General features: G+C 41.6%; 1 protein-coding gene across 4 annotated transcripts in view; it reads left to right on the plus strand.

The window, feature by feature from the left end:
- LOC124591691 (monocyte to macrophage differentiation factor 2) overlaps positions 1–23,820 on the plus strand; it is a 141,220-nt gene that overhangs the window by 35,928 nt on the left and 81,472 nt on the right. For all 4 annotated transcript variants that reach the window (XM_047131764.1, XM_047131762.1, XM_047131761.1 and 1 more), the window contains one exon: positions 23,630–23,717. In XM_047131764.1, coding sequence (XP_046987720.1) covers positions 23,630–23,717 — 88 coding nt within the window. The remainder of the gene's footprint in view (positions 1–23,629; positions 23,718–23,820) is intronic.

Raw genomic sequence — 23,820 nt, forward strand, 5'->3', positions numbered from 1 at the left:
TTTTCCTGCCTCCAAAGAAGAAATGGAGGCAGCATCAAGATAATCAATTAAGTAAAACTTCATAGCTTCATATGTGGATATGCCCTTCGATGCAGTCAATTCAAAATAATGACTAACATACAATCTGAGGATGAATCTTCGGATATGCAGCATTGAAGAGACACATTATATATGAATTATGAGTATTGATGCAAAGGAACTGCTGAAAGGATTTTCTGATGAAGGAGTAACAATATTGTGTAAAGGAAAGTTGCTACTCACCATATAGTGGAGATGCTGAGCTGCAGATAGCCACAACAAAATTTAATAGAAACTAAATCCAACTAGTGAAAGGGAATCCAGTGACAAGGTACACAGACAAAATTAAGGTAAGTATGTGGGTGAAAACGAACCCTCGATATGAAGTGTAACTTTTAAGTTATTTAATGTTAAATGTTTATGTATAAAACAAACTTGGCCATCTTTGCACGAGGCTTTTTGGCCTGGGGACATGTTACATGTATTCTGTATGGCAGTCGAGTTTGAGATCTGAAACAGATAGTACTTATGAGTGGCTATAGGTCACACAAGCAAGTCAAAATATTTCTTAGTACTGACTCACGGACCTGTGACATGCATGTCGATAATGAATACCCTGAAATATTTTCCACATGCGGACTTTGAATATTTTTTGTTAGGCAATCTAATCTGAACTTTAAAACTTTACAGCAATTATTTTTGAGAGTAGAGTGATTTGCACTCAAAAATTGGTTAGTTCACAATTATGGAACTCTAACTTGAGATTTGTGCTGCAGAAACTTAACCTTTCTTCTTTCCCCCCTCCTCCAGAAGTTTACACAAACGTGACATACTGTTCCATTCAGACAATTATTTGTGATGAAAGATTATTAACTGCAACAATTGTTACTTTATTTGAAAAAAGATCAGTTTTGTTAGCATTTACAATGCAGTTAGTAGTGAAAATTATTGTCACCCCACATTACTGCCTGCATTTATTTGAACTTCTCACTGAATTTTTTGCGGTTAATGTGACAGATGCGTTAGTTGGGCCCTGGACTGTAGAGTAGCCTCTACTTGAAAATCCAACCTGGCATTTTGGAGGTCCTATAAACAAGATTTTTTGGTTTATAATTTATTATTTTGTGCAGTTACACATGGGGACTCAAGCTATTGATTGAACAATTATTTTTGTGGAAGCACAAGTTTTAGCTTCTCCATTCACCATTTATTAACTGTATTGTCGCATATGATTGGTCTCATCCAAGAACATTCATTCACTTTCATTATTTATCCATCAGGTCACAGGTATAAGGAACACAGTGTCAAGCCTACATGGTATTTGCAGTATTACAGCAATGTTCACAAACTGATGCTGAGGAAGCAAGGAGTGGCATTTGCCATTGTGAAATATGCCCACACCACCTTTGCCGTCCTCCTTATAAAGGTAGTACTCTCTGGGCAGACCATAACCACTTACTACAGGGGTGTCAGGCTCTTTAAATGAGTTTCTTGTAGATGCAGACAGAGAGGTTTGCCTGTGCAACAAGTCTCGGTCCCTGCACATGAAGTCTCGGTCCCTGCACATGAACGGTAAACCCAATCAGTTTTCACTGCTGAGTGGAGCGATTTTATTGTTGAGGTTTTTCTACATCTACTGTTTTCTTTTGTTGCTGAGACTGTACATGTACGGTAGCTGAGGTTTCAGAAGAGGGATTTGTTTGTTCCCTCTGACAAGGCTTCATACCGTTACTTCCATGGATGTGTGCTCTTCAAGACTTGTCAATGACAGCCGGCCGCGGTGGTCTAGCGGTTCTAGGCGCGCAGTGCGGAACCGCGCGACCACTACGGTCGCAGGTTCGAATCCTGCCTCGGGCATGGATGTGTGTGATGTCCTTAGGTTAGTTAGGTTTAAGTAGTTCTAAGTTCTAGGGGACTGTTGACCACAGATGTTAAGTCCCATAGTGCTCAGAGCCATTTGAACCATTTTTGTCAATGACATGACTGTGGCTTTTGGCTTGCCCTTTTGTGTTTTTGTTTATTTGTCTGACATTTGACTTACATTATCGTTGTTAGTTGTGTCTGAAAATTTTGGAATGCTTCTTATTAGACTTAGTGACACCTTTGTGGTGCAGCTTGCTTTTTAGTGACCTTGATTCTCTGCATAACTGAACTAATAGTTACCAGCGTGTAAGAAATGGTTGCTTCGCGGCTTCCCTTTTAGGAACATCAATCTGTGTTTCCACTGCTAAGGGGTGCATTAACCACTAACCAAATGACGTCGCGGGTGTGCATCGACTCATCTAATTTTTTCAAATCAGTCTTGTACCTTCCTCATCCTCGAAATGTTGGCTCAGTTCCGGGCTATATGGCCACCAGAGCGAGTTAATCTTGCAAGGAAGCAGCCTTGCTACCTCAACCAGACATTGCCTGTCTGCTACATGTGAATACTGAGTGGTCATATTGGTGACACTTAAAACACTGCAGTCAATTTACAGTATGTGCCTGCACTTTCAGCTGGAGTAAACATGTGTTAATGTGCTCTGCTAGGGTTGGCAAATCAAAAGTTACTACAAAAGGAGCAGTCTTTTCACCAATGACCTGCTCCATTACATGTCTTGGGCATCTGTTACTCCTTAATTATCCTCCCAACACTGTACAAAAAACAAATCTCCCATGCCCTTCTTTCCAGTCTCCCACCACCTCACAAAGTCCCACCACCCGGCCATAGAGGAGGAACTCAGTACCATCCAGGACTGGAGCAACTGAGTTACATTCTCCGCCAGGGTTTCGACGACTTCTCATCGTGCCCTGAAATTAGAAATGTCCTATCCACTACCCCCCCCCCCCCCTACCGTGGTATTCCGCCGTCCACCGAAACAACGCAATATACTCATTCATCCCTACACAACTCCTGCTCCCAATCCCTTACCTCACGGCTCATATCCCAGTAATAGACCTAGATCCAAGACCTGTCCTATACATCCTCCCACCACCACCTAACTCCAGTCCAGTCACAAACATCACCTATCCCATCAAAGTGTGAAACCAGTCGTGATCTACAAGCTAAGCTGCAACCACTGTGCTGCATTCTATGTGGGCATGACAATCGACAAGCTGTCTGTCCACATGAATGGCCGCTGACAAACTGTGGGCAAGAAACAAATGGACCACCATGTTGCTGAGCATGCTGCCAATCATGACATCCTTCATTTCAATGACTGCTTCACAGCCTGTGCCATATGGATCTTTCCCACCAACACCAGCATTTCTGAATTGTGCAGGTTGGAACTTTCCCTACAATATATCAGATTCCAGAAACCCTCCTGGCCTCAACCCTTGTTATGTTGTTCTCTCCCATCCAGCCCCTTCTCCATTACACAGCACTACACAGCCCTCATTCCTGCATCGCACACAGTCTTTTTACTTTTCCACTATCATCCCCCCCTCCCCACCTCTCTGCTGCCTTCTGTCTAACCTCTTGACTGCACATAGGTGCCCTACTCTGTTTCCATCTCGCTCTGCACGCTCCTCACAGCACATCACTGTCTGCCACCCGTACCCTACTAGCCCTTCCCCTCCCGGCCCCAGCCTCCTCCTTATCCCCACCCAGTCACCATGCCCATCATGACTGGTGCTGCTGCTCGCAGTGTGGCCTCATTTGCCTGAGACTAAAAAAAAAAAAAAAAAAAAAAAAAAAAAAAAAAAAACAAAGATGATGTGACTTACCAAATGAAAGTGCTGGCAGGTCGACAGACACACAAACAAACACAAACATACACACAAAATTCTAGCTTTCGCAACCAACGGTTGCTTCGTCAGGAAAGAGGGAAGGAGGAGGAAAGATGAAAGAATGTGGGTTTTAAGGGAGAGGGTAAGGAGTCATTCCAATCCCGGGAGCGGAAAGACTTACCTTGGGGGGGAAAAAGGACAGGTATACACTCGCACACACACATATCCATCCGCACATACACAGACACAAGCAGACATTTGTAAAGGCAAAGAGTTCGGGCAGAGATGTCAGTCGAGGTGGAAGTACAGAGGCAAAGATGTTGAAAGACAGGTGAGGTATGAGCGGCGGCAACTTGAAATTAGCGGAGGTTGACGCCTGGTGGATAGCAAGAGTAGAGGATATACTGAAGGGCAAGTTCCCATCTCCGGAGTTCTGACAGGTTGGTGTTAGTGGGAAGTATCCAGATAACCCGGATGGTGTAACACTGTGCCAGGATGTGCTGACCGTGCACCAAGGCATGTTTAGCCACAGGGTGATCCTCATTACCAACAAATACTGTCTGCCTGTGTCCATTCATGCGAATGGACAGTTTGCTGCTGGTCATTCCCACATAGAAAGCTTCACAGTGTAGGCAGGTCAGTTGGTAAATCACGTGGGTGCTTTCACACGTGGCTCTGCCTTTGATCGTGTACACCTTCTGGGTTACAGGACTGGAGTAGGTGGTGGTGGGAGGGTGCATGGGACAGGTTTTACAGCGGGGGCGGTTACAGGGGTAGGAGCCAGAGGGTAGGGAAGGTGGTTTGGGGATTTCATATGGATGAACTAAGAGGTTATGAAGGTTATGTGGACGGCGGAAAGACACTCTTGGTGGAGTGGGGAGGATTTCATGAAGGATGGATCTCATTTCAGGGCAGGATTTGAGGAAGTCGTATCCCTGCTGGAGAGCCACATTCAGAGTCTGATCCAGTCCCGGAAAGTATCCTGTCACAAGTGGGGCACTTTTGTGGTTCTTCTGTGGGAGGTTCTGGGTTTGAGGGGATGAGGAAGTGGCTCTGGTTATTTGCTTCTGTACCAGGTCGGGAGGGTAGTTGCGGGATGCGAAAGCTGTTTTCAGGTTGTTTGTGTAATGGTTCAGGGATTCCGGACTGGAGCAGATTCGTTTGCCATGAAGACCTAGGCTGTAGGGAAGGGACCGTTTGATGTGGAATGGGTGGCAGCTGTCATAATGGAGGTACTGTTGCTTGTTGGTGGGTTTGATGTGGACGGACATGTGAAGCTGGCCATTGGCCAGATGCAGGTCAACGTCAAGGAAAGTGGCATGGGATTTGGAGTAGGACCAAGTGAATCTGATGGAACCAAAGGAGTTGAGGTTGGAGAGGAAATTCTGGAGTTCTTCTTCACTGTGAGTCCAGATCATGAAGATGTCATCAATAAATCTGTACCAAACTTTGGGTTTGCAGGCCTGGGTAACCAAGAAGGCTTCCTCTAAGTGACCCATGAATAGGTTGGTGTACGAGGGGGCCATCCTGATACCCATGGCTGTTCCCTTTAATTGTTGGTATGTCTGGCCTTCAAAAGTGAAGAAGTAGTGGGTCAGGATGAAGCTGGCTAAGGTAATGAGGAAAGAGGTTTTAGGTAGGGTGGCAGGCGAATCTGCTCCAGTCCTGAATCCCTGAACCATTACACCAACAACCTGAAAACAGCTTTCGCATCCCGCAACTACCCTCCCGACCTGGTACAGAAGCAAATAACCAGAGCCACTTCGTCATCCTCTCAAACCCAGAACCTCCCACAGAAGAACCACAAAAGTGCCCCACTTGTGACAGGATACTTTCCGGGACTGGATCAGACTCTGAATGTGGCTCTCCAGCAGGGATACGACTTCCTCAAATCCTGCCCTGAAATGAGATCCATCCTTCATGAAATCCTCCCCACTCCACCAAGAGTGTCTTTCCGCCGTCCACCTAACCTTCATAACCTCTTAGTTCATCCCTATGAAATCCCCAAACCACCTTCCCTACCCTCTGGCTCCTACCCCTGTAACCGCCCCCGCTGTAAAACCTGTCCCATGCACCCTCCCACCACCACCTACTCCAGTCCTGTAACCCGGAAGGTGCACATGATCAAAGGCAGAGCCACGTGTGAAAGCACCCACGTGATTTACCAACTGACCTGCCTACACTGTGAAGCTTTCTATGTGGGAATGACCAGCAACAAACTGTCCATTCGCATGAATGGACACAGGCAGACAGTGTTTGTTGGTAATGAGGATCACCCTGTGGCTAAACATGCCTTGGTGCACAGTCAGCACATCCTGGCACAGTGTTATACCGTCCGGGTTATCTGGATACTTCCCACTAACACCAACCTGTCAGAACTCCGGAGATGGGAACTTGCCCTTCAGTATACCCTCTCCTCTCGTTATCCACCAGGCCTCAACCTCCGCTAATTTCAAGTTGCCACCGCTCATACCTCACCTGTCTTTCAACATCTTTGCCTCTGTACTTCCACCTCGACTGACATCTCTGCCCGAACTCTTTGCCTTTACAAATGTCTGCTTGTGTCTGTGTATGTGCAGATGGATATGTGTGTGTGCGAGTGTATACCTGTCCTTTTTCCCCCCAAGGTAAGTCTTTCCGCTCCCGGGATTGGAATGACTCCTTACCCTCTCCCTTAAAACCCACATCCTTTCATCTTTCCTCCTCCTTCCCTCTTTCCTGACGAAGCAACCGTTGGTTGCGAAAGCTAGAATTTTGTGTGTATGTTTGTGTTTGTTTGTGTGTCTGTCGACTTGCCAGCACTTTCATTTGGTAAGTCACATCATTCTTGTTTTTAGATATATTTTTCCTACGTGGAGTGCTTCATATATATATATATATATATATATATATATATATATATATATATATATATATATATATATATATATATAGTGTGTATCTGCGCGTCTGTCGTCTAATTTTGATGAAGGCCTTACTGGATGAAAGCTATATTTGTGACAGTCTTATTTGATATTAGTTCTGGGCAGTCAATTCATCCATGGTGGTTGCCTTCCACATTTCAAGCCAGTGGCCAGGTTTTCCTGGCCACAGTGGCCAAAGCCTGCATTTGCCTGATTTGTGGTATAAATTTCTCTTACTCTGTGTCTGCCAATAACTGTGCCTCAAAGGGTGTCGCCATCAGTTGATGACACTGTGAATCTTGTGCAGCCCAGCTTGGCCACCACAGTGTCCTGGCTATGTCAAACACTGGCCGGTTCTGCCACATTGTAACAGAACATGCGCACATGCCCACTTCTTTTTTTAAAGTTTCTTGTCACACTTTTCACAATGTACCATCTCATACCTAACTATGATTGAAGATTTAGTAGTTACTGAGTCACTTGGGGAGCCTATTGCACAACAGGTGAGATAGTGCTCATAAGAAAGAGAAAGAACCTCATAGTATCTGATTAGAAAATTAGTGATGAACATCTTGAGGAGATGACATTGAATAAGTGTTTAGGTGTTATATTAAGAAGTGATATGAAATGGATCCCCTAAAATCAGTGTTAGGGAAGTGAATGAAAAAGACAGATTTGTTTTAAGGGTTACTGGAAAGTGGAATGCATCTGTGAAGGAAATCACATACAAGACACTCATGCAACCAACTCTAGAATATTCTTCCATCTTTAGAGTCCTTATTGAATAGGTATGGAAATATACATCAAACAAACTGAGGGACATGCTGTAAAGAAAGTAACAGGTAGCTGTAGCCTGTGTGAAAGTATAACAGGAATGTTCAGGGAACTTAAATGGAAGTTCTTGGAGGACAGATGACATAGTTCTCATGAAATGCTGGTGGGTAAATTTAGAGAACCTGTATACGAACATTGTGTAGCCATTATATTGTCATGATTGTGTATCTCATAGAGGGATCATGAAAATAAGATAAGAGAGATTATAGCACATACAGAGGCATATGGACAGTCATTTTTGCCTCACACAACATACAAATAGAACAGAACATTGATTATATTGGTATGAATTACCCTCTTCCATGCATTGTACTGTGATCTGTGGAGTATAAATGCAGATGTAGGCTGGGAACCACCGTTTGGCTTCCTGCAGCACATCCTTGTGATGCATCAGGCATACAGATTATTTGCTTTTCCAGAATTGCCAATCACCGGACTACCAAACCATCTCTTGCCCTGCCACAGAAATAGTTTTCACAAATTGTCTGCAAACAATGAGGTCATTTGAGGTCTGTGCAAAGCATGAGCTATTGGCACTTAAAGTGGGACAAATACCAACTCGAACCCAGGGCTGAAGCTGACTAGAGTAACAAAGTGACTGACATCTAGTGAGCACAACAAAAGGACTGCAAAACAAGTGAGCTTTTCACCAAAAGACGTTCTTCTAAGGTAGACAAAAACACATGCATGTGCTCCCCCCCCCCCCCCCCCCCCACACACACACACAAAACTGTGTCTTTAGGGTGGGAGGCAGGGGGGGGCAGCCACATTTGCACGTGTGCATCTGTGTGTGCACGTGTAATGTCTACTTGAACCAGCTGGCCAAAAGCTCATTTGTTTAGCAATCTCTTTGTTGGGCCTGTGTGCGACTCTGCATCTGCATTTTATGGTTAAGTATGTATTAGCTAGGCAGGAAGGGAACCCAGTAGACAGAAAAGTAGGAATGCCTTTCCTTCATTTCTTAAATCTTTTACAGCAAGTCTGATGGAGCCTATTAATTGCTATGCTTAACTTTCTGATCAATTGGTAAACATTTGTTTTTCTGCCACATCTTTACATTTCATACTTTTCCCCTCTCATAAGGCTACTATTGCTTGTACTCATATACCATTGGAACCACGAAACCTGACCAGATGCAGCCACTATCTTATGATTCATTACGTCCATTGCAAAATTTTACGTATATTTTGTGAATGGCTGTTCACATGCAAGTGATTCAGCTGAGATTTTCAAACATTCAGTTAAATGTTAAAAGTTGCGAGCTGTTGTGATGTAGTAATTGAAAGAAAGAAAAAAAGAAACAAACCCATGTAAGTCAAGTGAACAGTGATTGATTGGTGAATTTTGGTTGTCTTCCAACAGCATTTTATTTTTATTTTTTAAGTTGCTGCAGTCAAGTATTTTGCATTTTGTATAATAAATTATTCTGAATAAATGTTTTGCACAGTATGATCTAAATTATCAGAACAACAACAATAATAATAATAATAATAATAATAATAATGAGTTTCAAGCTACTACAGTGTCATGATATTTATGTTTCCATTTCTTTTAATCAGGGTTATTTCAACACTGTGAAAAATGCTGATGAGAAAACTTCTTTGGTGCATTGCTGTCTGACTGTCCTGTTGTAAGGTATATTGTAACCATTGCCACTGACCTGTGTGAGCCTTGTTTGCTTTTGATGACTTGCATTCACAAAGAGCAGGCTATAAATCTCTATCAAGCTACCCAGATTTAACTCTTGTATTTTTTTCTTGGGTTAAGGCAAATTCTGGGATGATCCCTTTGCGGAGACCACATCCTTTTCTATTCTGAAATGCATTTCATCTCAAATGAGCAGATGACCAAGCAAGGTAGTGCATGTTTAATGTTCTGTACCCACAATCTGGAGGAGTGGACTTTAATTTCCGGCCTGGCCATCCAGGTTTCCCTAAATTAATAAAGGCAAATGCTAAGACAGTTCATCAGAAATGGAGACAGGTGATTTCTTCTCCATAGTAGTCCAAGCCATGCTTGTGTCTCGACCGAGTGAGGTGGCGCAGTGGTTAGCACACTGGACTCGCATTCGGGAGGACGACGGTTCAATCCCGCGTCCGGCCATCCTGATTTAGGTTTTCCGTGATTTCCCTAAATCGCTTCAGGCAAATGCCGAGATGGTTCCTTTGAAAGGGCACGGCCGATTTCCTTCCCCAACCTTCCCTAATCCGAGCTTGTGCTCCGTCTCTAATGACCTCGTTGTCGACGGGACGTTAAACAGTAATGTCCTCCTCCTCCTCCTTGTGTCTCGAATGAATCCATATTTGACAACATTCTAAATTGTTATCTTCCTTCCTTTCTTCAAATGACCAAAATCCTGATTTTCTTAACTTGCTTTTAGGAATGCTTGTGAAAAATTTAGCAAAGCATTATCCATCTATAAACTTGTACATTACGAAGTAAAAAACTGTTGTAAAGGCAACAACCAGGTGCAGACACAATATGTTTACTGATATGCTTTAAACAGTGCAGTTTAATGACCGATGTTTTCTTGCCAGTTCTCTGTAGGGATCAGTTTCCATTTAGTTAGTTAATTACTTGCTCCACTGATATATTCACAAGGATCATTATGATGTGGAACATGTCAACAGTACAAACATAGACCACAAAAGAAAAAAAATGAAATGTATTTATATGGCTACTTGCTGCCATTTACAGATATTTTTTCTGGAAAAAAGATTAATTATTTATAAATCTCTGTGGTATAGGAGGAGTTGTTAAGGGAAAACACCTTTAATCTACATTTTAAAACACTTCATGGATTTGCAGGGCATTTATTTCCATGGGTAGGTTGCCAAAGAGTTTTACAGCTGCGCATATAACCCTGTGTGTGTGCCAAATTTCATTCCTTTCTGTGTCCATTTTTGTGGTGGTGTGGCTTCTTGTTCCTTGTGAATATAAATTGTGTGTGGGTGCTGATGCATATTCATTTGTATTTCTCTTTATTTTCATCTGGCTGTGTACATTTCAAATCTTTGTCAAGTGCCTTGCAAAACTTACATTGTTTATATTTTATATTGTCTTTACTCTCACTTTATTTGTTTAGTTTTCAGTCTTTTAATTACTGCCTGTAGTAGTATTCATATATGAGACACACAATATATGAACAATTATAGGAGTAAAGGCAACAAATCAAAATGTAGTTCAGGCATTAAGTGGTCAACAGGGATACCAACAGTACTGGAAATCATGCTGAGCTTTTGGGCAATGGCTTTCCTCAGGGGTAATAAAAACACCTGTGCACGCACGTGCACACACACACACACACACACACACACACACACACCACTTCCTGGCACTGAAGCCTGGCTGATGTGAGATGCTGTGTCGGGTAGAATGAGTGAAAGGAGCAAGGAGGGAGAGGGGGAAGGAGAAGGAGAAGGAAAGGATGGAGTGAAAGAAGGCTCACAACAGGGACAGAGAGGCAGCAAGGAAATGGGATAGGAATGTGACATCGGTGAGTTTGTCATGCTGCAGGCAGGGGACATTACAACAGTTAATGAAGTGAAGAAATCCAGAATGAATTTCACGCAGCAGCAGAATAAGTGTTGATTTGAAACTTCTTGACAGATTAAAACTTTTTGCAGGACCAAGATTGGAACATGGAAACTTTACCTTCTGTGGGCTAGTGCTTCCGGTATGCAAGAGAACTTCTGTTCACTTTACAGAAGTTCTTCTTCTGTGTGCTATGCAAGAGAACTGCTGTAAGTAAAGCTGTGAGAGTTGGTCGTGGATTGTGCTGGAATAGTTCATTTGGTAGAGCACTTGCCTGTGAAAAGCGAAGGTTCCAGATTTGAGTCACAGTCCAACACACAATTTGAACCTGTCAAGAAGTTTCAGGTGGCAGGTGAAGATCCAGATGGGACAGGTTGTGAAGCAACCATTGAGTTAAGTGTGTTCTGCTCAGTAGCATGTTGTGCCATAAGGTGGTTAACTTTGCTCTGGGTCACAGTTAAGTGGTGACCATTCATGACTAAAGAGGAGAAATGACTAAAGAGGAGAAATTCATTTCTCAGACAGAAACTAGAATTATTTGAATTGTTTAGTTAACATGTAGAGAAACTGTGGCTCAAGATCCAGTGAACAGTCAACCAAACTCTGAAAAAATACATATTTATCAAAATCATACTAAAACGGGAAGAGAGGCCCTTCTATATACAGACAATATCCTGAACTTTATTAAGAAATAGTGCAATAAGTGGAAACAATGCATAAATTCACGTATAGGCAAATATTAACTGAGGTATGTTTGGCTTTATATTGAAACATTTGAAGGAAGTACAGAGGAAATATATGACTATATAAAAACTAATGTGAAAATCATAGCAACAGAGGTGTTGGGTAAAAAGATAGCAACCACAACCGTGCAGCAGAGTGGTGGTCAGAGGAAATAGTGGTCCTCGTTAGAGAAAAACAAAATGCATTCCTTTAGTGGTCGAATGATAAATCAGAAGAAACAAGATCAATATACAAGGAAAAGAAGAATGAAGTGATGAAAAAAAATAAGGATGGCAAAAAATGAAGCATGGGAAAGAACATGTGCCAAGGTTAATAGCAAATTAGGATTTGGGAGAGCAAAGCAAGCATGGTCAATATTAAAAGGGCTTTGACAGGATACAAAAAGCAAAACCAATCTCCAACTGATAACACAAAAGGAATGGGAAGACTATTTCCAAAAATTATTAAATGAGGACAAAGAAGAATATCTAGAAGAAGGAACAGTGGAAAAAAATGGACATGGAGATGATGAGATCCAGATTTTAGAAAGTGAAGTACTTTAGGCATTGAGAACAGGAAAGAATGGTAAGTCACCTGGACCAGGCAATATCAGTGTAGAGTGTCTGAAATATGGTGGTGACAAAATTGTGAAACTGATAACACAGCTCTTCAACAAAATGAGACATGGAGATTCAATACCCAATGAGATTTTGCTAGGTTACATTAATACCGTATTTTAGAAAAGGGATTGCAAAATTTGTTCAAACTATTGAGGAATTTGTGTTACAAACACATTAATGAGAATTTTTGTGGAAATAATTAAAAACAAACTGGAAAAAAAATTTAGAACCGAAGAAGAACAATGTTGTTTCATGGCTGGGAGATCATGTGTAGACCATATTTTCACATTACGACAGATTTTGGAGAAACATAGGGAAAAATCAGAAAATATAGGATTAATTTTCATTGATCTAGAAAAAGCATATGATACTGTTCCAAGGAAATAGCTTTGGAGAGCACTTCGTATGGCAAACATAAACCCTTCCTTGATTAAAATAATACAACAGATGTATAAAGGTAACATTTGCCAAGTGAAGGTTGGTAATGAACTTTCTCAGAAATTTAGAACAAGCAAGGGCCTTTTACAGGGCTGCCCCATGTCACCATCATTATTTAAAACCTATATAGATATTAGCCTTAGAGCATGGTCTTGTAAATTCAATAGTATGGGATTAGAAATAAGAGATGGAGTTTACCTACATCATTTCTTGTTTGCTGATGATCAAGTAGTTGTAGCACAAGATGGGGAGGATGCTAACTATATGTGCTAACAACTAGCAGTAGCATACAAAACTTGGGGTTTGGAGATTAATTACCAAAAAAGCACAAGATGGGGAGGATGCTAACTATATGTGCTAACAACTAGCAGTAGCATACAAAACTTGGGGTTTGAAGATTAATTACCAAAAAAACGGAATGCTTGACTAATGATTCAGATGAGCTATACATTGAAGGAAAGAAAATCAAAAAGATAAACACTTTCCGTTATTTGGGATCCCTTTTAGAAATCGAGGGAAAATCAGAGTCAGAAATCAATAAAAGAATTAGTGGTTAATGGAAGGTCATTGAGATGCTGAACTCAGTCTTATGGAGCAGGAATGTAATGAGCAGAACTAAAAAATTAATATACAAATCTATATTCGAGAGTGCGGTTCTGTATGGAACGGAGACCTGGACAATTAACCTGAAGCACATTAAAAAATTACAAGCTCTAGAGATGGACTTCTGGAGAAGATCGGCAAGACTCTCCAGGAAAGGTAAGATACGGAACACCGAAATAATAAGGAGAATGGAAATAAAAGAAAGAATATATGATATAATGGATAGGGAGAAATTACAGTGATACAGGCATGTATGATGAATGGAGGAAGCCAGAAGACCAAAATTGATACTGGAGTGGAAACCGGAGGGGAGAAGAAGAAGAAGACGACGACCTATGACCACCTGGCTCCAAAATGAACAGCACTCAATGAGGAGAATGGGCACAGACGAAGAGGACACACAAGATCAAAACACCTGGTGGAATATTTTGAAAACGTAGTTTAAGAGCATTTATTCTTTGTATAGTAATTTCAGAGTACCGTAAATTATTATGTTTGAGATAAGCCTCTGTAATGAGGTAAAACTCAAAATAAAATCTTTGGCTTGAAAAAGGAAAATGCATGAAGTCTTCAATAACTACCATAGCATACTATTATCACTGGAGCTGTCCCAAAGCACCAAGAACTTTTGGTCATAGATTATTATTTTCAGTGGAATAAAAATCAACAACTGAAGTAGAAGTAGCAAAACAAAAACTGTAGGGGTGAGTCTGTGATTACTTTCTCATATGTAGCTCCACAACGGAAACTCGAGGAATTTGGCCATCACTGAGTCGTCTGTGAGGAAATCCTACCCAGTAAAAATTGTAGTCCTTGATAAAATGTAGGCCTTGTGCAAAGAATGCCATTTAGCTCTTAATGTAGAGAAATGTAAAGCTGTACACTTCATGAAACGTAAAAGTGTTGCTTATCCTTTGACTACTTGATTAATTGGTCACAACTAGAGTCAGTCACATCATAAAAATATTTTGAAGTGTTAATGTGTAGAGAGATGTGTGAAGATACGAAGTGGAGCAGTCACCCCGCTTTATTGTAAGTGAAGCAAATGGCAGATTATGATTCATTGGTAGGATACTGGAAAGCTGTAGTCTGTCTGCAAAAGAGATTACAAATGAAACACTTTTGTGGCCCATATTTGAATATGTTCAAGTGTGTGGCACCCACACTAGGCCGAAGTAACAGGGAACATGGAGTGTATTACAAAGAAGGGTGATGTGAATGATCACAGGCTTGTTTCACTCAAGAGAATGTGTAACAGTGATTATAAAAAAAATATTGACTGGCAGAGACTTAAAGAAAGTGACTGTCATATGATGATAATTTGTAGAAAAAATTAAAAGAATTGTCTTTCACTGCAGAAACTATGAATATTCTACAGTTTCCTATACATCTGTAATTTAGAGATTGCACAGATAAATTAAGCAAATAGCTACTCAATCACAGGCATACCAGCAGTCATTCCATCTGTGAATAGAACAAGAAGAAACTTTAATATGAGGTCCAATAAAAGTTACCTTCTGCTATGAACTGCAGTGATTTGTAGAATAAGGACGTAATTGCAGAAACTACGCTGTTTGCTGCTGAAAGTGCCTTATTATGAATTTAGGTAAAATGAGTATACAATAATACATACTACATTTATTCATGTAAGCATTACTAACAACATAAGATTAGCACATTTACATGAATGGTGTTCTTGCAGTAATACTCTCTTGTAAAAATGATCATTAGGAGTGTGCAGTTTGTTAATTATCATTTTATTGTCAGAACATAATTGCTGGTTTTTCTCAATCCGTGTCACATTTGCTGAAAAGTGAGTTCCTGTGATCTCCTTCTCTGTGTATATTGATACTATGCCATGAGAATACATGTGCTTGGTGAGATATCCAAAAATAGTTGCACAAGTGATCAATACTGCTAGTAAACGCAGAAGATTACTTCCAGTTAATGGGTTACAGAAATGATCAACTTTATTTACATATATTTTACACTATTATATGGAATTGCTAACTTGGTACACAAATAATTGAGGAATCAGGTTAAAGGTTATCGTACTCATTTACAGAAAGACAGATGGATTGGATTGGCCAGTGCTTAAAAGACTAGAAATACGTTGTATAAGAGATATGTAAATGGACATATTAAGAAAACTGGAGGCAAGTGACTTGCTTGGCTGTATAACTAACAATATCTGGAAGGCAAAACCTTACTCAGATCTATATAATAACTAAAATGAGGATCACCTCATATTTGTATGCCTATCTACTGCTAACTTTTTGCTCAAAAATTACGAGTTATTTTATGTTCTCATCTAGCTGTTTCTTGGCGTCCAATTTTTTGATTGTTGTATTATATTTGTTCAGTGGTTATTTTCACACTCACATCTACATCTAAATGTATTACTTGCACATAGTAAATTTAACATTGTTTTCAAATTAAACTTTTTCTTTTACTTTGTCATATATTTCTTTTGTCTGTTCATATTCCTGTGACTAAATCATGTTTATGCAAAAATGTGTTGTAATCTGTGTGCCAATACCTTACTTGCTGGAATTTTATCAAGATAATTATATTATTTCTTGTAATATGCTCAATCTTGTTTGACCTATCATATGACATAATAAATGTGCTTAATCATTTTTATGGTATGTAATATACCATAGCTGCTTGGTATATTACTGAGCGAGGTGGCACAGTGGTTAGCACACTGGACTCACATTCGGGAGGATGATGATTAAAACCCATGCCTGATGATGCTGATTTAGGTTTTCTGTGATTTCCCTAAATTGCTTCAGGCAAATGTCGGGATGGTTCCTTTGAAAGAGCAAGACTGACTTCCTTCCCTAATCGAATGGGACTGATGACCTCGGTGTTTGATCCCTTCCCTATCAACCAACATTGGTAAATTACAAAGCCAGGTGTTATGATTTTGTAAATTACTTTCACAAAATTACATGCTATTTTGTTTCTTCTTTCAAATAGGCAATAAATGTTGTTTCTTGTCTATGCTTTTCCCCCACCATTTATATGCTTAATATTAGTTATTGCATACATCTGTGAAATTCATACTATTTAGCAAACAAAAATAATAGCAACTAAGAGAATTTTGTAAAAACAAAGACTACCAAAAAGGATGGAAGAGCTTCCTATGAAGAATTCAGTGACAATACTGTGGAGGGAAACGATACTTATTAACAGTGGTGGCAGTTGATAAAATGAAAGACAATTTTTGGACGTTACAACAATTTGCTAGGAATTCTTTAAATGTGAGTTATGAATAAAGTTAACAGTGTACTGTCCAGGATAAAGTATAAAGTATAACTGTGTATGAGGTTGGATACTGCTCACCACATGAGGAAACATTGACAAATGGACAGGTATGGAGAATGGCTATGGTACACTGATTAACCAAGCTACTAAAGCATACCAACAATTCTGACGATCACTGGTAACACAGGGTACTCATAATTTATGGAACGCATATCAAAAGCACAGGGATTGTTCATCATAGTTGACAAAAGATTCTCTCTATTGATGTTGAATTTGAGAGTGATAGTGAAGTTAGCTGTTGTATGTTTTTACTAGCCACCAGATTTGCCTGTGACAGTCCTAGAGTCATTCATTTAGTTGTTGCATGTTTTTACTAGCCACCAGATTTGCCTGTGACAGTTCTAGAGTCATTCAAAGAAAGGCTACAGTCAGTAGTACAGAAATACACAGATCATAGGCCCAAGGTATTCCTGCCCGTCAGAAGAGGTGACCTAAAAGGAGTCTCCTACTTTTCAGCCTTATTCGTTATGGTTCCCTTTTAGAGTTTGACCTCTACACAGTCCAAATTTTGTGAAGTATGGGGGCCTTACGTGGTGCGTTTTATATCACTCGCGCATTAAGATCTTCTGCACCCATTATTGTCATGGCACTGTCCACCAATGTTCCAGCTGTTTGGGTGAGGACACCTTATGTGGTACATAATCTCCCATCCATTATCTGCTGTCCTCTTCTGCCGCATGACAATACTGGATTTCTACACACCCAATATCCAGCACTGTAGCCAGTTTGTCATGGAGGGGTTGTCATGTACCCTCTTGGTTGCAGCCCCCTTACTACACAGGGACCACACTACTGATGCCTGAGCTGCAACATCAAGTGGCCTTTGCTGTGACTTGGTGGCACCCGTGTGGAGAGCCCCTGATCGGAGTGGTTGGCATCAGGAGGAAGGATGACCTGCAATGAAGCTGACCAAGTCACCCTTTGCTGGGGACCAAATGGCCTCAGGAGTCTCTAAAAAAGAGAAGGTTGAATTCAGTGCTCCTGAGTATGAACCTAAACTGTTTCCTTCCCTAGCTACAACATGGGAGGAACATAGGGCTATGGAAAGAAGAATGCCAAATTTGCCTCATTACTTAGTGTGCAGCAGAACTGATGGGAAATCCTTTCTGGATACAAAGCCTCTATTTTTTTTGTTGAGCACCTGGAGGATAAGTTCAGGGAATTGACAGCGCTGTCAAAAATGCGCAGTGGCTCAGTCCTGATTCAGATGGCATCCCAAGTCCAGTCCCAGGTGTTACTCGCCTGCGACCAGCTTGATCAATTCCCATAAAAGCCTCAGCACGGTCCAGGGGATTATTTTTCATCGCGACTTCCTGTTGCAATCTGACTATAAGCTACACACCAATTTAAAAATATGTTTTCACTTCATCCAGCACATCTATAGGGGGCCTAAAGATAATAGGGTTGCCATAGGTGCCTTCATGGTGGGCTTTGAGGATGATTCATTACCCGAAAAGGCCAAAGTGATGGTATACCAATGTGATTTCAAACCATACATCCCTCCCCCTATGAAGTGCTTTAAGTGCTGGAAAATTGGGCACATGTCCTCCTGGTGCCATTCCCACATACCGAGATTGCGGGCGTCCACTGCATCTGAATACTCCGTATGCCCCTCCTCCCACCAGTGTCAACTGTGGAGTGCACCACCGCCCCTGCTTGCTGGACCGCACAGTACTCCAAAAGGAGTGGAAAATTATGGAGTACAAGACCACAGACAGGCTGTCCTACCACAAGGCTAAACTGAAATACGAAAGATTGAACCCTGTTCAAATGCTATTATCTTATGCTGCAGCTATGACTATGTCGCCCTCATTGACTCCATTATGCCCCTCATCTAAGCTTTCTTCAGTGGGCCCTTAGGGCCACCCATCTTCATCTCTCCTCCTGGTGGCTGGGGGCCCATCTTATTCTGCAGCTCCCAAAACTTCTACTTTGGGAGTACCGTCCCCCCAAATGCCGGGGGCATTGGTTCCCTCCGCCCAGCTGGAGAAACAACAGCCCCCTCTTGCTCCTCTTGCATGGATGGGGTCCCCTGGGAATCTAGCTTCCATGGCTTTATCCCCGGTAAAGTGGACACCAGACAGTGGCTGAAGGAGCCACTAGCGGCTGGTCAAAGAGCTTAACGGTCTTCGTTTGTCCCGGAAGCTACTTCAGAGAAGCCCTCCCAGTAAGCTCCTAAAGAGCAGCGAGAGGGCAAACAGATAAAGAAGTAGTCTGTTAGAAAACAGAAGACTCCAGTGGCCCCTGGACCACCACTCCCTAACAGTTTCGCATCCAAGGACGAGGTGGAGATTCTGGCATCCCCTGAGGTCCTGGATATCACCGACGCCTTAGGCTCATAGTGGAGATGCAATGCAAAACACACAGATTGTCATTCCAGGTGTGCAAACAGAGCAGGTCGCCAACTGAAAAGCATCGCACGCAACCACCAACTACATGTGTGGGGCCCAGAGGAGCCCACACCGAACGGCAACAGGCAGACGTCCTTGATATAGCTGTTACAAAAGGTCTGCAGGTTTTGTGGCTGCGAGTTCACCGAACACATCCGATCACAATCCTGTAATCTTTGAAATCGATGTGGGCAGGAGGCTACCGCCCACTCAGCAATTAGTCACACACAAACGTACCATTTGGGAACAATTCAAAGAAAGTGCAACAGCGGACTTCACAAACACCACACTCCCTTTAGATGACATTGAACAAATGCTGAGAAGTTTCACCGATGTGATCCTGCAAGCAGCAAAGGGCGCAACGTTCGACCCCACTCCTGCGCCACCTCCCACCCAGTGACTGCCACCCTAGCTGCTTGCCCAGATTGGGCACAAAAACAGGACTGTGAAGGAATGGAAAATAACACAAAATCCGGTAACCAGGAGGCTGCTCAATGGTCTTCGAAGAGAGCTTAAGGTGTCGCTCACTGAGCACCTCCAAGCAGTTCACTAAAAGACGCGCAAGGATTCCGCCTCTGCATGGTGAGAGAGGACTAGTGTTCAATGCCCAAGATATAGCCAACACACTTGCCGATGTTTCCAAGAAACAGTTCACCCCAGCAGAGGTACAGGACCAAGAACACAAGAGAACAGTCTGTGAACAGCTAGCTGCATTTCTTGCAGCAGAAGATGACGTCTATGACGACATACCTGCCTTCTCAACCGAGGAAGTTGTCAAAGCCATCAAAACGCTGCCCACTAGGAAAGCCCCAGGTCACGACCTCCTCACAAATGAACTGCTAAAGCACCTGCCCCAGATAGTTATAAAAAAACTGACGGAAGTATTCGAGATCACACGAACACAAAAATTCCCTAATCAGTGGAAACGTGCATAAGTGGTCACGATTGCTAAACCTGGGAGAGATCTCCTCTTTCCCCAGCACCACTGCCCCATAAGTTTGCTTCCCACACTCGGTAAACTTTATGAGTACCTCCTGTTAGTTCATATTGAACACTACATATGCAGCGAAGAAATGCTCGCCGTTTCAATTCAGATTTCGCAACAAACGCTCGGCACCACAACAACTCACGAGAGTGATTGAGGCCACCACAGAAGCCTTAAACCGGAAAGGATATTGTGGCCTAGTGCTACTTGATGTAGCCAAGGCCTTTGACAGTGTGTGGCACACTGGACTATTGTACAAATTATACTCTTTAGGGTTCCCTGGCCAAGTTGTTAAGTTATGCGCAGTTACCTAGCCAGTCGCACCTTCTGTGTCAAAGTAGACACTGCAAAGTCCACCACATGAGGCATACGAGCTGGAGTCCCACAGGGATCAGTGCTAGGCTATGTATTGTACAACTTGTACACAGCCGACACACCGATTGCCCCGCAGACCCATACAGCTCAGTATGCTGATGACATGGCCTTTTTGCCCCCACCACAAACAGAAAACTAGTCACACACAGACTGCAAAACCTCCTCTGCAAAACAGAGACTTGGGCCAGTAAATGGAGAATTACCAGCATTAACGATCACACAGAGAAAAGGCAAACAGTCCCCTGCACTTCATCACTGAGAAAACATGCCACTTAGTCTTCACAGGCGAGAAATACCATGGAGAGCAACAGCTATATACCTGGGAGTCACATTAGACCAACTCCTGACGTGGGGAACACACAGAAATGAACTCAGAAGAAAAGGGAGTGCTACGATGAATGAGTTGTACCTGCTGTTAAATAGCAGCAGCAGCAGCAGCCTCGCAGCAACCATAGGAGTGAGTCTCTGCTGCAGTTTAGTCAGATCAGTTTTTGAGTATGCCTGTCCTGTGTGGGGATATGCAGCCAAAACATATATTGCACGGATGCAAAGAAAACAAAACAGGGCACTGCGACAGGCACTACACATCTCCTCTAGATTTTCGATGGCCGACACCCAGGAAGCCGCCGGAATGAAGACACTAATACAAAGGTTTCAAGAATTCGCGACCGCTTTGTATCAAATCGCAAACAAATTGGAAAACCCCCTCATAAAAAACCTAGGGAACTACCCCAATCTACCAAACAAATTCAAGAGGCCCAAATCACTCCTGAATTAAACACAAATTACGTTATACAACACATGCATACACAGTTAGAACCATAACAAAAAGCTAGTAACATGCCCAACTTGCTAATCTTTATTCCCATCAGTTAGAAGGAAATGTCTGAAGACAACAACCTTCACAACAGACATTCTCCCCTGGGTGAGAAATTAAATATGCAGAGAGAGAGCCAAGACGAGGCTTCACTTTGCACCCAGACACTGTAAGATCTGCATCGCCAAAGTGCGCGCTGCCTTGGATGATGTCAGAGACAGGCTGTGACAAAACGGTTATTTTCCATAATAATAGATAGTGAACTCACGAGGACTGTACACCGTACAGGATCGCTTAGATTTTCACTAAAGTAACTATTAGTGTGCTGTCCATGATATTTACAGATCCGTGTGGCAAGTGGTGACTATTATTTCCCACTTTTGTGGCGAGCATTTATTTTCATTATCTGTAGCCAGGGCGAAAGACAATTTGGTAGGAACTTACCGTAGAGGTCGCCTCTGAACTGCTTATTGTGCTGTTTGGGATAGAGAGATTTACTGTCAGTATGAACATAATGAATATTTCGTGTTGTGCATGTGAAACTTTACTAAATATATGTATCAATTAGAACTCAAAATCTTCATTTAAATCATAGTCCTGATCCCACTGAACAAACAGAGAATAAAAACATTTCTTTCAGTGAGCTGGACAAGAATGTGGACTTGCAGATTGGGAACTATGGTCATTAAGTTTTCCATCACTTTCTGGCTGACCACAAAAATAATTGCCAGGCTCTCGTAAAAGACAGCGAACAATAATCAACCTATATTTAAAACATTTCCAATTACCACTAGTTATCATACCCTCCGCCACGCACATGGTTAAAAAAGAAAAAGAAAAGCGCAACATTATTTCAAAATAATATTTGATTGTAAATTTAACACATGGAATGTTGTATTACAACAACAATGGAAACAAACCAATATCATGCATCTATTACATATAATTATAAAATGTTTTATTGATTAAATTAAACTGTTTAATCTGTGAACCAGGCACACTGGCGGGGCTGCTGTGTATCAAAACGAACCAGAAGTTGGTGCTGCCTTGAAAGCAAAGTTGGATGATGGCACAGCAAGCTGTTGAACACAAAACATCGGTCAGCGTTGGTGGTGTCAGCTTTTAAAAAGACTCTTGTGGATCTTAAACTGGATTATCTTGATCTGTATCATGTGCACTGCCCTTTCACTTTCAAGGAGGGCGATGACTTCTTTCTCAAAGTAGAAGACAGTTCAGTTATTACAACAGATGTTGACTATCTGGATACTTGGAAACAAATGGAGGAATGTGTTCACCTTGGTCTTATGAAGAGTATTTGTGTATCCAATTTCAGCAGCAAACAGCTAACTAGATTACTAGAAGTTTCAAAGATCAAGCCAGTCACCAATCACATTGAATGGCATGCTTACCTAAACCAGAAGAAATTAATTCAGTTTTGCAAGGAAAGAGACATTGTTATTACAGCATATAGTCCACTTGCAAACCCCTCCATGAAAATGGCAGAGGGTGGGGTGTGACTTGTTCAGAAGCCAAAGATCAAGGAGCTTGATGACAAATATGGGAAGTCAATTGCTCAAGTCCTTTTGAGATACTTGATTCAAATTGGCACAGATCCAATACCAAAATCTGTTCACAAGGAAAGAATTAAGGAGAACTTCAATGTTTTGGATTTTGAACTGAATGCTGAAGACCTATCTTACATTGACACTTTCAATAAGAACTACAGGGTGTGTGCATTTAATGAGACCAAAGCTGCCATACAGTACCCATTCTGTGACGAGTTTGGAAGTTCCAGACATTTCAAAACTTGATGGACAAGCTAACCACATTCAGTCTCTCGCCCTCCTCACTTGACACAGCCCCCCCCCCCCCCCCCACACACACACACATGTTGTTAAACATTCTGAAATTGTCTTGTGATGTAGAAGAAATTGTCAACCAGATGTTATTTAAGTTTATGTGTAAAGTTAATGGCTTAATCATTGAAGCAATTTAAATATATCTATATACTCATTAACTCAGTTGACTTCCTCCTTTTTCATCAATTTTATTGCCTATGCCTTTCGTTTAATCCTTCTAATATTGCTTCTCCTTGGTCACTTTTTCTGGTTCTTGGAATCTCTAAAATATGTCCTTATGTCAGTTTGTTCCAAGTTATTCTTGATGTTTTACAAATCATCTCTCATTAATCCATTAAACCACTTTTTTTTCTGAAATTTACTTTGGTCTCTGCAAGGTAAAAATATATGACACCAACTGCAACAATTTAATGTTGCCAAAATTATGTTCAATGCAAAATTAAGTTCACTGCTACATTTCTTAAAGTATTCTTTATTCAATTGTTGCAGTGTACACTGGATGAATGAGAAGCCTACCCGCCATAAACCATACAGGCCAGCACCCATAGAGCACATTGCAAATGTGGTAACACATGGGGTAAGTGTTAGCTGTCATTTATAAGGTATTTGTTAACCAAGGCCTCCACAAATAGTGGACCTTAACAATTGCATGTAACACGGACTAAGCATACTGTTTTAGG

This window comes from Schistocerca americana, chromosome 2, assembly GCF_021461395.2.
Source record: "Schistocerca americana isolate TAMUIC-IGC-003095 chromosome 2, iqSchAmer2.1, whole genome shotgun sequence".
In the NCBI taxonomy this organism is placed as follows: domain Eukaryota; kingdom Metazoa; phylum Arthropoda; class Insecta; order Orthoptera; family Acrididae; genus Schistocerca; species Schistocerca americana.